General features: G+C 27.4%; 1 protein-coding gene across 1 annotated transcript; it reads left to right on the top strand.

Annotated features, from left to right (window-relative positions):
* Positions 1–10,676: 10,676 nt before the first annotated feature.
* Positions 10,677–14,843, top strand: LOC107625271 (cytochrome P450 84A1). The gene is made up of 2 exons (XM_016327873.3): positions 10,677–11,718; positions 13,983–14,843. The coding sequence occupies exons 1-2, from the start codon at positions 10,789–10,791 to the stop codon at positions 14,601–14,603; spliced, it is 1,551 nt and encodes a 516-aa protein (XP_016183359.1). The 5' UTR covers positions 10,677–10,788; the 3' UTR covers positions 14,604–14,843.
* Positions 14,844–17,097: the final 2,254 nt, after the last annotated feature.

The following is a 17,097-nucleotide window of genomic DNA, read 5'->3' as shown; positions in this document are numbered from 1 at the left end:
GAACAGGGACCAATCGAGTAATTAATTTTAGTTGGGACTAAAGTGTCTAGTCTGAAATTCTTTAAGGACTAAAATGGGTATATATATATATATTATAACAATTAATTTTAATTATTATATATTTGTAGATCATATTATAACTTATTATTAGAATAAGTTTTATCAGACAATCGTTAAATTACAATAATTTATGATCAAGATTATCTATAGCAAATTTTATGAAATTTGTATATTGTTAAATATAATGATAATGTATAATCAAATAAATCTTTATTTATAAAGTTGTATTAAAAGACACTAAATATGTCTATTAATTAATCTAATGTTTATTTATACATGATATAAAAAGGATTAAAATAAAAAATAATAATCAATATGAAATTATTTAAGATGACAATTGTTTAACAAATTAAATATAATTTTATTCAATCGATGTAACAATTTAAAAGTTATATATACTTGTGTTATTTCAATTTTTTTTTTCTATGTATATAAAGGAAATCTTCTATGAAAGCAAAGTTGGATTTTGCTGGCAAAGTAAGATATATTAACATATATCCCCCGTTAATCCGTTATATCTGTGCTAAGGGTTCATTCACTGTATTTGCATTGAAATGTGATGACTTGATAAATAAAATTAGCAAAAAGACAATAACTTTCAAACAAGGAGATTATTTTTTAAAAGAAAAAAAAAAAAAGAAGAAGAAGAAGAAGAATTCTATGCTTCGACCAACAAGAAAGAAAAATAGTAATATTTTACTGGACATAAAATATAATATTATTATATGCCGCCGCAACGTATATAATAGTATTTTTTTTATCTAATTATTAAGTACTTATGTTTAAGAAAAAAAAAAAAACCGGATAATGCTAACCGGGTTAGTATTTGAAAAAGACTTATTTAATGTGATCTTATTATCTTATACAAAACATTTAAACAAATTTTAGGGTAAAGTGTCACAAACGTCCCTAAATTATTAATTTGCTGGTAAAAGTATATATAAAATTTATTAATAATAAAAATATTTTTAAAATATTTTAAGATACAATAAAAATATTTAATATTAAATATATTTTTAAAAATAATTTATAAATTATATTTTAATGTAATTTTTTATAAATATAATTAAAAATATGAGATATTTTTATTTTTAAAATTTGATATTTTATGTTAAGTAGATTTCTTTTTGTGAGTTCTTTTTTGTTAATGATACGAATACTTTTAAAAGTAAAAATTCTAAAGATCGGATTATTTTAGTATGACATTTTGTATAATTTATAAATAGGTATTTAAATATTTCTATAAAATTTTAGACTAAATGTACAAATAATATGTCAAATACAAAAATCGTTTATAAAAAATAATATTTTTATTATTTTTGTTACATTTTAAAATTTTTGAAAATATTTTTTATCATATTTTAAATTATTTAAAAGTATTTTTGTTATTAACGAATTTAAAGATAATTTTGTCAACGACTTAATATAATTTCGGGACTATTTTTGGTGCTTTGCTCCAAATTTTATTTATGTATGTTATGATATATAGTTTTATTTAAAACACTATATTTCAGTTTCTAATAAATTGGTTTGTGATTTTCTTTGCACGAAGACTTTCCATACATTAAACATATTTTAATTTTATTTCGATATTTTTATTGTTGTCTTCGTTGTTTTTAAGGTTGGGATTTATTTAATACTTTAATATTATAATAATTAAAAGGTCTTAAATATGAGTTTTAGAAAATTTAGTAAATTTTGTGGGAGAGTATGTACTGCCTATCCGTTATCAAAGAAACTTCAGTTAGGTTAATCATATATATTATGACACAGATATTAGTTATTCTGAACTTCACTACCTCATCACACACAACAACAAATAAATAAATAAATAAATAAGTAAATAATAAATACAGAAACTGTCTCCTTGATAGCGTTATGGTTTTCTCGGGGGTTTAATCAACAGTTCTTTTCACTTATTTGATATTTTATTAAAAAATAAAATAAAATAAAATAAAAAATCGAGAGAATCTACTATTCTCGGATTGTTCACGTGTTCAAATCGCCAAAATCCAATAAATGGACTAAAAAAAGCCAATGAAGTTTGTTGAGGAACTAAATTGACTTTCATATTTTTTAAATTAAATATATAATTATTTTATGTATTTATTTTTATAAATTTAAACTTTTTATATAAGTGGTGCATGTATTTAAGGAATTTTTTAACTAAAAGATATAAAATTCGTCTTTGTTGTCGGAAAAAAGAAAATTCAGGATGAAATACAAGACAAAAATGCTTATAAAAATTCACGTTTCAAATTTAAAAGACATTGTATTAAAATTATATCTTTTTATCCGTTTAAATTTTTTATATGATAAGGAGTTTTATCACATTTTTAATGTCATGGTAGATTGGTAGCTAGTCATCATGATGTTATTACAATAATAGTTAACTGTGCGAATATATTTTTAACAGAAATATTTAGTAACAAAAAAAATTAATAAAAACATAGTCAAATTTTGTCTTATTTAATATTTATTAATTATAATAATTAATAAATATTAAATAAAATAAATTTTAATTATTTGTTTTGTCTTTCTAATATTATTGTATTTTTAATTGGGTTGGTGATGGAAAAATAGTGATGTGTTATTCATTTGATATGTTTCATTTTTTTTACATTGGAGAATATCTAAAAAAATTCTTAGGGGGAGAAAAACCTAAGTTGCTGGATTTATTAAATTTCTTAATTTTAGGGCCATCATTGTCAGATTATTAAAAAAGATATTTGAGAAGCAAAAATATCCTCATTTATGAGTATGATTGAGAGACTTCAATTTTTTATTATCATCTTGATTTGTTATTCTTAATCTTAACGTATGGCTCTTTAATTTTTTTCCAACCAAAATTACTAAATTTTTATTCGAGTTGAATAACAATTCAAGGTGATTCTAGTATATTAGAGACTAAAATCCTATAATTTTATTTATATTTAGTTATTAGTTTTTATTAAACTCTGAAAATTTAAATAAAATAGAATAATAGTATTTTATTCTAAAGTTCAAACCAATAAATAATATTGGTTTATTCCTAACATAGGTGCCACTTGAACTACACTTCATTAACATTTGATGATGGGTTTCCTTGTCATTCGGATAGTGACTTGTTTTTTAATTATAGTATTAGTACATGTGTTTTACTCGGTCAAAGAAAATCAATAAAAGTGAACAGTTTCAGTCTTGATGATACAGCTAAATAGCTAATTAATGAAGTAGGAGTAGACACGTGAGTCAACAACATATGAAAACCAATGGCCCCCTGGTCGGATTATACCTGCAATAGTAGTTTAGGCATATTCATTGAAAGATGATTCAGCCTTTAAATATCTTTTAAATTTAACTATTCTATTCTATTATTTTTTAGCTAGTTACATTTCCTATTTTTAAAGAATTATTTTAAATTTTATTTAATTTAAATTAAAATAAATATAATAATTACCCAATAATCTAACCATCTCCCTCACTCGATCATTTTTTTAACAGAGAATACAATATATATATATATATATATATGCTCATTGTCATCATAAGGATATTTTATTTTCATTCTTTTAAGCCACACCAACCACATTTGAATTCAGGAAAAAGGTTCAACAAAATTAGGAAAACACTTCTTAAACTAGTCAATTTATAAATTAATTAATTTTTTTATATTAGACATCAAAGTACTATTTGGCAAGTCTCTCTTAATACTTTTATTAATTATTTATCATGAAAAACTATATTGTGTTTGAACATTATTTTATTTTTCTTTTTCACATTATTTTTTTGATATTTTTTTATTATTTTACATTATTGATAACTTATCCAAAATAATATGATAACACACAATATTTTTTATACACATTCAAAATTCGTTTAAATTTGTACTTATATTTTTAACATAAATATCTTTTTTAACAAATTCAAAATAATAATATAACACAAAATATTTTTAGTACATATCCAAAATTGTTTAAATCCGCACTTATATTTTTTTTACATAAATAATTTTTTAACACATCTAAAATAATAAGATAACACACAAAATACTTTTGGTACACATCCAAAATTTGTTGAACTTCATGCTTATATGTTTTTTAACACAAATAATTATCTTTTAACAATCTAAAATTATAAATTACTTACTAAATAATTTCTTAACACATCTGAAATTCATCCAAAAATAATTATATTCATCACTCTTGTTAAATAATTAATTATATATCACTTAGAATAAAAAAAATTGATTTTGATAGTATTATTTTAATTTTATTAAATTTAAATTTAAATTTGATTTTTCTAACTTTAAGAAGATATAATTTTAAATTTTAAATATATGAGAGAGAAAATTTAAGACATAATATTTTAAAATAATTATTAGAATTATTTTACTAGTTTTTTATAAATAAAGATTAATTAAAGAATAAATTATAATAAATACTTAGTTATACTGTTTGAATTAATATGAAAACCATGCTATATAAATAAGTTATTGTAATTTTTAAATTAAAAAGTTAGTAGTTTATAGAATTTTCAATCAAACTGATCACTTATATGAATAAAAAATATAGAATAATATTATGAAGACAATAATTTAAATTTATTTTATTTAATTTAATATTTATAATTTTATGGATATATATAATATTTAAAATTATATATTTATTTTATATTTAAAATTATATATTTATTTTAAAAATAATTAATAAATATAAAATAAAATAATATTTGACTAATTTAAATTGATTTTTATTATTTTTTAAATATTTTTAAAAATATATTAAAAAATGATGAATAATAAAGTATCTGATAATTAATGTACGGATGCATATAACAACCTTTTCCTTTACATGCACCATGCATGTGGGCTGTGGCGGCTCAAATGACTGTCGTTGAGAGAAATTATTCACAAATAAATAAAAATAAAAAACTGATAATACCAAAAAAAAGACTAATATTCCCTAAAACAAGTAAAATGAACTTTGTTTATAAAACACTAAACTAAATATATATACTTGTCATTTCTTAAAAAATATATTGTTATAAAGTATTAGATGGACATCATAATGTTATACATCTAAATCTAATTAAGTTGATTTAATATAATAAAAACTAATTATAACTAAATTATTATTCTAATTTTTATTGTTTAATTTAGTTAAATTTAGTTTATAAAAAGATTTAAATAATGTGTAGCATTACTCTTGTATAAAATGCCAATGAGTAATAGCTCAAATGGCATAATCTCTTCGTACTCATCTAAGAGGTTGCGAGTTCGAGTCTTCATATCTTTGGTAAAAAAAAAAAATTATTCTTATATAAAATATAATGATTCAAATGTTTAAAAAAATTCTAGCTTTTGAATAATAATTATTGATAGATGGTATTTTGGTACATAAAAATATTTAATAACTAAAATAAATTAACAAAAAAATAACTAAAATTTATTTTATTTAATATTTATTAATTATTATAACAATTAATAAATACTAAATAAAGCAGATTCTGGCCCTATCTTTTCTCCTTAACATTACTTTTTGGTACATCATGCATAATTACAAATTTCATGAGAATTAATTTAACATTGGATACTTTTTTCTTTTTCCTTTCAAAAGATAGAACTTCATGGTAATTTTGCATTATATATTTACAAACGTTATATATTAAAAATTATTTATTAAATATGTAGTTTTACAAAAACAAATTTAATATAACAATATATAATTTACCACCAAAATAATAAAATTTGTCATTATAGAATAATCAAACTTTGCTATATAGCAAAATAATCAAGGTTGTTTCATAATACTCAGTTCTAATGAAATTTTAATGAACAAAAAAAATCAGTTATCATTATATTTAGAAGGGTTAAGTCCTTTTTTTTTAATATTTGGGTCAAAATCAAAATCATTTCTAATATTTTTTTTATTAATATCATTCTCAACATTACAAAACGTTATAAAATTATCTATTTTCTAATTTTTAGACCAAAATACCCTTTATTATTATCTCTCTTCTTCACCCTTCTCACTCCACTATTCACCTCACCCGCATTATCTGCACTACATCCACTGGAACTTATATTGCCATAGCTCCATTTTTCAGTTACCACTATACTTGCAACACTCCCATCACAACAATACTCTTTATTGTAGTAAAATTAGAAGCAAGACAAAAGAAAGAAAAATTGGAAGGAGAGAAAGGAGGGCACGACGGGAAGAGAAAAAAAACTAAGCTAATCACCTTCACACATCAGCGTTCATTTAATCCATGGTGTACTGCAGATCTTAGCTGCGCTGCTGTCCGAGAGTACCACCTTGTCCACCCGCTTGTTCCTCAACTATATTTATTGCTCGTGTAATGGCGTTCATTACAATGAGTCCAAGAGGGATCAAGTACATCTACTGAAATTAAGACAGGTTTCAAATAGAAAGTTCAATTCACAAATGTCAGAAATGTATATTTGTAGATCTACAATTAAAAGAAAAAAAGCTAATACGTATATTGTATAATGACTTTAATCAGTTACTCACATATTTAACCCAAAGAGACCTTTCTACTAGCTTTACAAGTTCACCCCTCTTCTCCACCAAATATGTCTTCAGCAAATATTGAAGTTTTGCAGAAGTCAAAAAATATTAATTGAATGAAGAAAGAAGGTATCCCAATAAAAACATGCTAAGAAAATGATGCAACAGCTGCTTCATGTATGGTGTTAACATGCTGCTGCTAGGTCGTCATTGGTATTGGGTCACCGCTGTCGCTGGGTCGGAGCTGCTACCACTGGGTCGGTGCTGCTACTGCTAGTTCATCGTGGGGGAGAGAAAGAAAGAAGCGATGCAAACAAAGGGAGGGGTTGCTGCAGCTGGGCGTTGCTGCTGCTAGGTCGCCACTACGCCCTTTCTTATCGGCGCCTTCTTCTTCCTCTTCCTCTCTTCTTTTCCCTCTTCATTCCACCTCTCCCTCTATTATTTTCTTCGTTTCTTGCTCTCCCTCCTCTCTATTTGTCCTAAGATGTTAGGAACGAAAAAAGTACTTAACCCTATTTAGAATAAATGAAGAATGCTAAATGACTATCAGAATTTATGATTTTTGACCATTAATTAGTCATTAATGTTTAAAAATATGAGATAAAATATGTTTTAATTATTAGATTAAAAAAATAAACTAAAAGAATTAAATTGATGGTTAAATAATAGTAAAAAATAATAAATTATAATGATCTCCTAATATTTCTCTTATATTTATATTCATATTTTGATTATAAATGTAAATTTAGTGTTATTATATTAGAGTATATACCCATTTTGGTCCTCAAAGAATTTCAAATCAGACATTTTAGTCTCCAACTAAAATTAATTACTCGATTGGTCCCTAACAATTAATTTCGTCAGTCACTTAAGTCCTTGACTCCGTCAACTCTAACGGAAGACAAAATGGTCCCTGAAAACTCTAACATGGGACAAAATGATCCCTGACAACTCTAACAAGGGACAAAATGATCTCTGACCTCTTTATTCGAAAACGACACCGTTCTTCCCCAATTTTTATCATATCTCGCATAACCCTAACATTCATATTCTCCTTCTTCACCTCCACAGTCTTCTTTTCCATATTTTCCTTCCTCCTCTTTAGTTCCAAGATTAAGCCATGGTGTAATTGTCACACGTATCGCACCTACCTCAACTTGTCATGAACCACACACTTCCTAAATTTTTGTGACTGGTACATCCAGCTCCTCTGCACTTCACCCATCAAAAGCATCCACTTCCACGTCTTTGATAACATGACCTCCAACCCCGACAACGTCCACGACATTCTCAAGACCAAGTTCCACAACTACTCCAAGGGCATGCCTTTCTCCACTCTCCGGCAAGCAATATAGATTGTTGGAAATTAGGACATCATGAGAAGATTCTCCTTCGACATCATATGCAAATTCTCATTTGGAATAGACACCGAGTGCTTCATTCCTTCTTTTCCGGAGTCCAAGTTGGCAGACAGCTTCGACCTCGCATCCAAGTTATTACAATGAGCAATGTCACCGTTGCCGCTCATATGGAAACTTAAGAGATTACTGAACATTGATTCGGAGAAGAAACTGAAGGAAGTTATAGGAGTGGTGGACAATGTGGTCATGGAGATGTTAGGACAGAGGAGGAGGGAGATGGCAATGACGACGACGAGTCTTAACAAATCAGACTTGCTGTCTATATTCATGGGATCCATCGAAGATGGCAACTAGTTGAGAGACATAGGCATTAGTTTCCTGAGTATGAATTGGTTGAGAATAACTTGATAATTTTTTTTCTTATGAACATTAAATTTATAAAGTGTGCATTGTGTAGTTTGAAGTTACAGTATTAGACTGTTAGTGTTATGCGAGATATGATCAAAATTGGGAGAGAACAATGTCGTTTCCGAACAGAGGAGATTAGGGACCATTTTGTCTCATATTAGAGTTGTCAGGGACTATTTTGTCCTCCGTTAGAATTAACGGAGTAAAGGACCTAAGTGACTAACGAAGTTAATTGTTAAGGACCAATTGAGTAATTAATTTTAGTTGAGGACTAAAGTGTCTAGTCTAAAATTTTTTGAGGACCAAAATGGGTATATACTCATTATATTATTTATGAAGTTTATTGATTATAATTATAAATCAAGTTTGGTTATATGATTTATCAAATATATATACACATAAATTTTTTGACAATAAATATACGTAGAACTTTTGTGACAATCAACACATAAAAAAAATATAAGATATAGAAATTACTTTGTATTAATAACAAAATTACTTGAAAAATAAGACAAAAAAACATCTTATTCAAAGGAAGAAGAAAATGAGAAGGATAAGAAACGGAAAGGAAAAAAAAAAAGGTTAAGAGAAGAAGAATTAGAAAAAAGGAAAAAAAGAAAATGGTAAAAAAGCAGCAATGGTAGAAGAAAAAAGAAACAACACTACAAGAAGAAGAATCGCCAGATTTGAAATAAGAAATTTCATGCACGTCTGTGTGAAAAATTTTTGTTGTGCCAGTAAAATTACAGGACTAATTTTAGTTGGATGACTTAACTATAAAATACTATCTTCATACAACAGGATCAAAAAATAAAAAAGAAACTATTAAAATAGTAAATATTAAAAATAAAAAGAGAAAAATAAAAAATGTAAAGGAATCAGACTTTACCACTGCTTTGGCTCTTTTCTGTTTTATTTTCGTAACACACGACGCACTAGAGAAAAGCACGTGTTTGATTTTTGTTGACTAAGCGTCTAAAACGTGTTTGTTTGATTATATTAAAAGCATGAAAACATTTATAAAAATTGGTCAAAAATGAACCATTGATTTGTTTCTTTTTTACCGTTTTATTTTGTAATCGAATTTTTTAAAAGAAATAAGAGTACTAAAAGTAATAAAAGACTCAGAAGAAGATCCAAGAAAGAATACTCAACCAAAAAAGGAGGACCAAAAGGATAGAAGGAGAAGATGCACTTGAAGCTCATCACGTGAATAAGATAGGGAAAACATGCTTAGAGATGTATTTGGTTAAAATTAATTACAAAAATTAATTAGTCACCCAATATTTTTTTTAATAATATAAAAAGATAAACTAACATTATCCACTATTATTAAATATTTAAATGACACTTCTCTTTACTCTATTCACAAAATATATACTGTCTCTTCTGCAAGATTAATAACATACATTTTAATTTATTTTTTAAAATATTTATCAATAATCATTAAATATATAAAATATTCTAAATTAAATATTTTTATAATAGGTAAAATATTTTATAGGGTAAAGTATATTTTTGTCCCTAAAGTTTGTCAAAAGTTTTAAAAATATCCCTAAGTTTTATTTTGTTTTAATTTTGTCCCAAAAGTTTTTGATTTGCATCAAATATACCATCGATAGCTAAATTTTTAAAAAAATTAAGACCAATTTAACAATAATGCATGAAAATTATGCTTGATTTGTTTGTGTTGAGGAGTTGTTCTTATGAAATTGTTATTAAATCGGTTTTAAATTTTTTGAAAAATTAGCCGTCGGATGTATCTTTGATGCAAATCGAAAACTTTTGGGACAAAATTGAAACAAAATAAAACTTAGGGGTATTTTTGAAACTTTTGTCAAATTTTAAGGACAAAAAATATACTTTATCCTATTTTATATTATATGATATAATATTAAAAATAAATAGATTTATTATAATAATATATTTTATATTATTATTATTTTTTTAATCGAATAATTACCATTAATTTATATATAATAATAATAATAATTATTGATGTGTATTTAATTTTGATAAAATAAATTAAAATGTATATTATTTAATCTTGTAAGAGAACAAAGTCTATATTTTATAAATAAAGAATAGAAGAATATCATTTAACATCTCATAGAAAAAAATGTTAATTTTTTATTAACAAACTCATATATATGAATTAAATTATGTTAGGTTGAATGTTAAAATTTATTTTGATGATAAAATATAAAGTTATTTTAAAGTCATCATTTAATTTTAAAATTATTAAAGACAAGCAACCCAAACTATGTTTAATGTTTCTTGGTTGAAAATTGACCAATTAGCATGTTATATAAGTTACCATAAATGTCCACTACTCAACTCAGCAACACTAGAAGTTGCGATCTTATACACGCCCTCTCCATATCTTCTTCATTCCCTTCCAAATCAAAACCCACTAAAATTTTCAATCCGTTTAAACACCTCAAAAAATGGATTACTTACTTCAACATGAACCAATAATGCGAATGGCTCTACTGTTCGCCATCCCACTTTTACTTCTTCTGCCTTTGGTGTCACGAAAACTTCGTCAAACGACACCGTTTCCGCCAGGGCCAAAGGGGTTGCCAATCATTGGAAACATGAACATCATGGACCAACTTACACACCGAGGTCTTGCCAACCTGGCAAAACAATACGGCGGCGTTTTGCACCTCCGCATGGGGTTCCTCCACATGGTTGCGATTTCGAACCCGGAGGCAGCACGCCAAGTACTCCAGGTGCACGATAATATCTTCTCCAACCGCCCTGCCACCATAGCCATCAGTTACCTTTCTTACGACCGTGCTGACATGGCTTTCGCTCACTACGGCCCCTTCTGGCGTCAGATGCGTAAGCTCTGCGTCATGAAGTTATTTAGCCGTAGACGAGCGGAGTCATGGCAGTCCGTAAGAGACGAGGTTGATACGGCGGTTAAAACCGTAAGTAAAAACCTCGGGAAGTCCGTGAACATTGGTGAGCTTGTGTTTAACCTCACCAAAAATATTATTTATAGGGCCGCGTTCGGGTCTAGTTCGCAAGAAGGTCAAGATGAGTTCATTTCTATATTACAAGAGTTTTCTAAGCTCTTTGGAGCTTTTAACCTTGCGGATTTCATTCCATATCTGGGATGGATTGATCCGCAAGGAATTAACGCCCGGCTCGTCAAAGCGCGCGGGGCCTTGGATAGATTCATAGACAAGATCATTGATGAACATGTGGAGAAAAACAGGAAAAAGGGTCACGGCAAGGTTGATGAAGAAAGTGACATGGTTGATGAGTTGTTAGCGTTTTATGGTGAGGAGGCTAAGTTGAATAATGAATCTGATGATTTGCAGAACTCCATCAGACTAACAAAGGAGAATATCAAAGCCATAATCATGGTAATTATTTCGTTTTCGTTTTCATCTTATATATCATATATCAGCCTTTTCAAGTTCACTGTTATAAAATGGATATATTTTTATACCCAATTTTATGTGTTTCTTTTTTGTTTAATTATATAATTATATGTTTTTAATTTGAAAAAACTGAAATACTCCCTCCGATTTAAATTTGAGTGTTTAAAATTAATTAAATCATATAAATAAAAAATATTTAAAATATTAATTTTAAGTAAATTATATTAATGGAATAAAACTACTTTTATTGTCTTTTCTTATCCTATATTCATTTTCTTTCTACCATAAAATTACAAATAAATATCTTTTTGGTCCATGATCATCTGTCCAAAAAAAATAAAGTATATTTTTATAATTTAAAAGTTTTTAATTAATTTTTAATTATTTAAATACTTAGTCAAATCAGTTTTTATTATTAATCTAAATGGCCCACACATCGATAATTTATTTTTATAAAGATTGCTTAAATTAGTTACTTGGATGATTCAGAATTGATTAAAAATTTTTGGATTGTGAAAAGATATTTTATTCTTGAAATAAATAGTCAAAAATTTAAAAAAAAATTCATTCTAAATACCATTAAATGGCATGATGCTGACTAAATAAATTAAGGTTGTTGCTTGAATAGAGAGGTCTTTTTCCAGTCTTTATGTAACATCCGAGCAGGACTCAATTTAAGTAAAACGTCAACGATGATCGCATTTAATAATTTGTAGAACCAATGAAAATTTTGTCGGAAAATCGATCAATTTTATGAAACTTGCTTAGTTTAATATATATAATTGTAAATGACTTATTGAAAGATGGATGAAAAGAAGTACATAGGAAGGAATGAACATATAAGTAAGAGAAAAATGCTAGTTGTCTTTTAATTTAATCAGTTTTTTTAAAAATTCATTATTATTTAATTAATTTAAATATTTATTTTTATGTATTAGTTGATTAAAAAATTAGAAAATTTATTTATTTATTATTTTTTATTTTTTTAAAATTAAATAAAGACCAATATTTAAAAGATACTTAATTACACTAATTAAAAAAATAGGAACGTTTCATTTCAACACAAAGAGCTCGTGCTCAATTACTTTATGTTAGATTATGATGTAGCACACGCAATTTTTAAGTATAGATTTATTTCACTCAAAATACGTAGTTTTATATTAATTAAGGATATACAAAATCCATGGGTCAAAAGGAAAGAAGATTAAAAATAGGGCCGCCCGCCGGGGGTGGGTGGGGGTGGAAGAAACAATGGTATAAAGTATAAACATTATATGGGATATGTTTTTCAAAGTAAGTGTTAGAATTATACTTTTCTGTGATTACTTTTATTTGTGATAATAATGAGATTATTTTAAAGAGATTTTATTTAGAAATTATTCTGAGTAGGAGATTTTTAAAAAATTTTATTATTACGAAAAACTATTTTTTAATTTTATTTAGTTAAAATTATGCTTTGTTAACAATTTATTTTCAACATTATTAATCGTAAACGTTGAAAGAAAAATTAAATTAAATTAAATAAATAAATAAATAAAATTTCAGCTATCTAGTAAATTAAATAAACTAGTATATTTTGAATATATATATATATATATATATATATATATATATATATATATATATATATATATATATATATATATATATTTGAAAATTACAAGATCGGCTCAATGGAATATTAAGGCTACTTTAATTTGTCTTACTCTTTTTTTTTTCTTTTTTTTTGGGTGAATGGTACTCTTTCATTTATTTATTTATTTTATTTTTTATTTGTAGTCTCTGTATTACTTTTGGTAGGTCGGAATGGTAACAATTAGCTGTCAATCCATTAGCTTTTAATTTTTGGTGAAAAATCCATTAGCATTGAAATCTATATAGTACCAAAAAAAATATATATATATCTTATTAATTTATTTTTGGTTAGATGATTCTACTTATTTCAAGTCCAAAAAATAATAGATGATTGTACTTATATATAGAATTTTAGTGGATCTTGTCGTTAATTTATTTTATCTCTTCACTAGTAAATATTTTTTAAAAATCTGTATAATTAATTAATTACAAATATAAAGACTTTTCATTTAAATATATATTTGTATGGAGTAAAATCTGACCGTTATTTTTATCTCAAGTTGATAGTTAATAGTTAAGTGTCAATCTTTATATGCATCACTTATTTTTCAATTCATGTCTTATATTATTTCAACCAAAATAACTGACATGAAGCAATAAACACAATCCAGGACGTGATGTTCGGAGGCACGGAAACGGTGGCATCGGCGATAGAATGGGCGATGGCAGAACTCATTAGGAACCCAAATGAGCTGAAGCGCGTGCAACAAGAACTCGCCACCGTCGTTGGCCTCGACCGGCGCGTGGAGGAGGCAGACTTCGAGAAGCTTCCCTACCTGAAATGCGTGATCAAAGAAACCTTGCGCCTCCACCCGCCAATCCCCCTCCTCCTCCACGAGACAGCGGAGGATGCAACGGTGTCCGGATACTTCGTCCCGAAAGGGTCGCGCGTGATGATCAACGCGTGGGCAATAGGGAGGGACAAAGACTCGTGGGAAGACCCTGAAAGTTTTAGGCCTTCACGGTTCTTGGAGGAAGGAGTGGCGGATTTCAAGGGTAGTAACTTCGAGTTCATTCCATTCGGGTCGGGTCGGAGGTCGTGCCCCGGGATGCAATTGGGGCTTTATGCGTTGGAGTTGGCAGTGGCACACCTTCTCCATTGCTTCACGTGGGAGTTGCCTGATGGGATGAAGCCGAGTGAGATGGACATGAGTGATGTCTTTGGACTCACTGCTCCTCTAGCTACTCGTCTCTTTGCTGTTCCCGCTAAGCGGGTCACCTGCCCTCTCTAAGCGACTAAGCGTCTGAAACAACTCCTCAAATAATGCAAGGGGAAAAAAGAAAAAAAGAAAGAAGCAACTTGGAGTCGGCCCGGGTGTTCAAGAATCAAGACCTCCCCCATTCTAGGTCCAAAGTATATTTTGTCGGATTTAAATTTATAAAATGTAATTTTTGGGTTGGTTTCAGAGTTTTGGACTGGCCTGATCCGATTTGAAATTATTTTATAATCATAATATATATTTATGATAAAATTTGTAATGAAATGTTTAAATATTTTATTTTGATATAAATGTTATATATCACTTATTATACAATAATTGAGTTAAGCCTCACTTAGTACCAGTGATTAGCGAGTTGCACTGATTTAATTTTTAATTTTTTAATTGTTATAATTTCATCTTCTAAATTTAAAAAAAATGCACGAATATAGTCACTTATGTATTTTTCATCATTAGAGGTCAACACCGTTGGTAACATGGCTTAACCTTTGCCACACTTGATATATTAAAACTAAGGGTGTACGTGAATCGGATCGGATCGGATATGATCGAAAATTCGATTTGATCCGCACAATTTCCATCGGATCGGATATCGGATATATCCGCATAATTGAACATTCTCTTTTTAATCATATTTCTATGTATAAAATTCAATAAAAATATTTCTTTCATACTTTTAAACTTATTTATTCCTAAAATATTTTTAATCAAAATTTTCATAAATAAAAAAATACAATATATGAATAATAATTACTAACTAAAACATACAAACAAGTAAATATAATACCAAACTATATATATATATATATATATATATATATATTATTGTGCGGATCTGCGGATCGGATATGCGGATATAGAGCAGATATCCGCAATCTGATCCTTAAAGGGTGCAGATCAGATCCTATCCGATCCGATCAATGTGTGGATCGGATTATATCCGTAATTTTCGAATCGAATGCGGATATTTACTGCGGATTTGCGGATACAATCTGATCCATGAGCACCCCTAATTAAAACGACATCATACGCATTTTGGCACTAAAAAAGGCACTTAGCAACGTCGTTTTAGGGTTTCAACAAAACTAAAATGTTAAACCCTTCTTTTTTATCACTTTGTCTTCTCCTTCTCCATTTAACTTCAAAAAAAAAAAAAAAAAAATCTTCCACGAGTGAAAAGAATTGAACGTTGTTGGAGGAGAAAGTGTTTGTGGATACCTTAAAACCCCTTTTTAACCTCTATGACGCCGATACACACTTCGTGAAAACCAAAAGGTGATGACCACAAATACTTTCTCCTCTAACTATTCGTTTCACCTATGGAAGAGTTAATTTTTTTATTTTTCGTTTGAAGTTCAATGGAGAAAAAGAAGACAAAGTGATCATAAAGGAGGGATTTAATGTTTTAGTTTTGTTGAAATCCTAAAACAACGTCGTTTAGTACCTTCTTTAGTGCCAAAACACTACCACTACAAGAAAAAGGCGCATTTGTAACAAAAAATATTGTTACAAAACGTCGAAATTTTGAAACAAAAGTTTTTTGTAACAAAAAAAGGGTCCATTGCAGTAAGTCCCGTTACAAAAAGTTTTTGTAACGAAAAATGGAACTATTACAATTCAATACCATATTTTATAACAATTTTTTCTGATACAAAAAACCAGAAGCCGTTACAAAAGTGGTAACAAATTTTGATCTTGAAGGTATTTTTCGTGACAGTCAATTCTTTTCCTATCAAAAAATTTTGTTACAAAATGTAACATGATTTTGTAACATTTTTTTTCTTTAGTTACGAAAGCAAATTAATTATTTTATAACAACTTTTTTTTAATTACAAATTACATGCATAATTTACTAAATTATTTTTTAAATTAACTAATATATTAACGATTTTAATAAGCAAGTTTACATTTATATAATATGCAAAAATATACATAAGTCAAACAAGATCCTTTTAGCTAAAATTGTCTTGAAACAAAATAACATTAGCTAGTAAGTACATTGATTAGTTCAACCAAAACATAAAAGTTCTAACATAGATTAGTATCTCTATGCATCAAAACATTCTTGAGCCCTCAAGGTAGCATATGGTCACCATTTCAGCACTCCTGTAAATAAGAAAAACCGAAACAAAAAAGTTAGAAACAAGATATAACACTAATTATAATTTTTCCACTAAGTTTTATCTAAAATGTTTAGAAAAATTTTGGCAGCACCTCCCCTAAAACTTGGATATTTCCACCATCCACGGTTCCAACAAACACAACCAATTCACAACTTATGTCTCAGCCATATCCAACCAAATTTATCAAACCAAATAATAGGACATTTGTCATTTTTTCAACCATGACACAAGTAAAATGTGATAAATAAATCCATATACAAATTAAAGTATACTAATATAAAATGGGAATCATCTACGAAAATGTATTAAAACCATAAGCAACTTTAGAAGTACCTTTAGGGTCTAGTTTGTTTCATTGTCAAATCGCGCTATGAGAGAGTTCA

Source organism: Arachis ipaensis, chromosome B1 (genome assembly GCF_059453495.1).
Source record: "Arachis ipaensis isolate K30076 ecotype BB chromosome B1, ASM5945349v1, whole genome shotgun sequence".
NCBI classification, from domain to species: domain Eukaryota; kingdom Viridiplantae; phylum Streptophyta; class Magnoliopsida; order Fabales; family Fabaceae; genus Arachis; species Arachis ipaensis.
The sequence above is the reverse complement of the archived record's forward strand: the minus strand, read 5'-3'. Positions and strand labels throughout refer to the sequence as shown.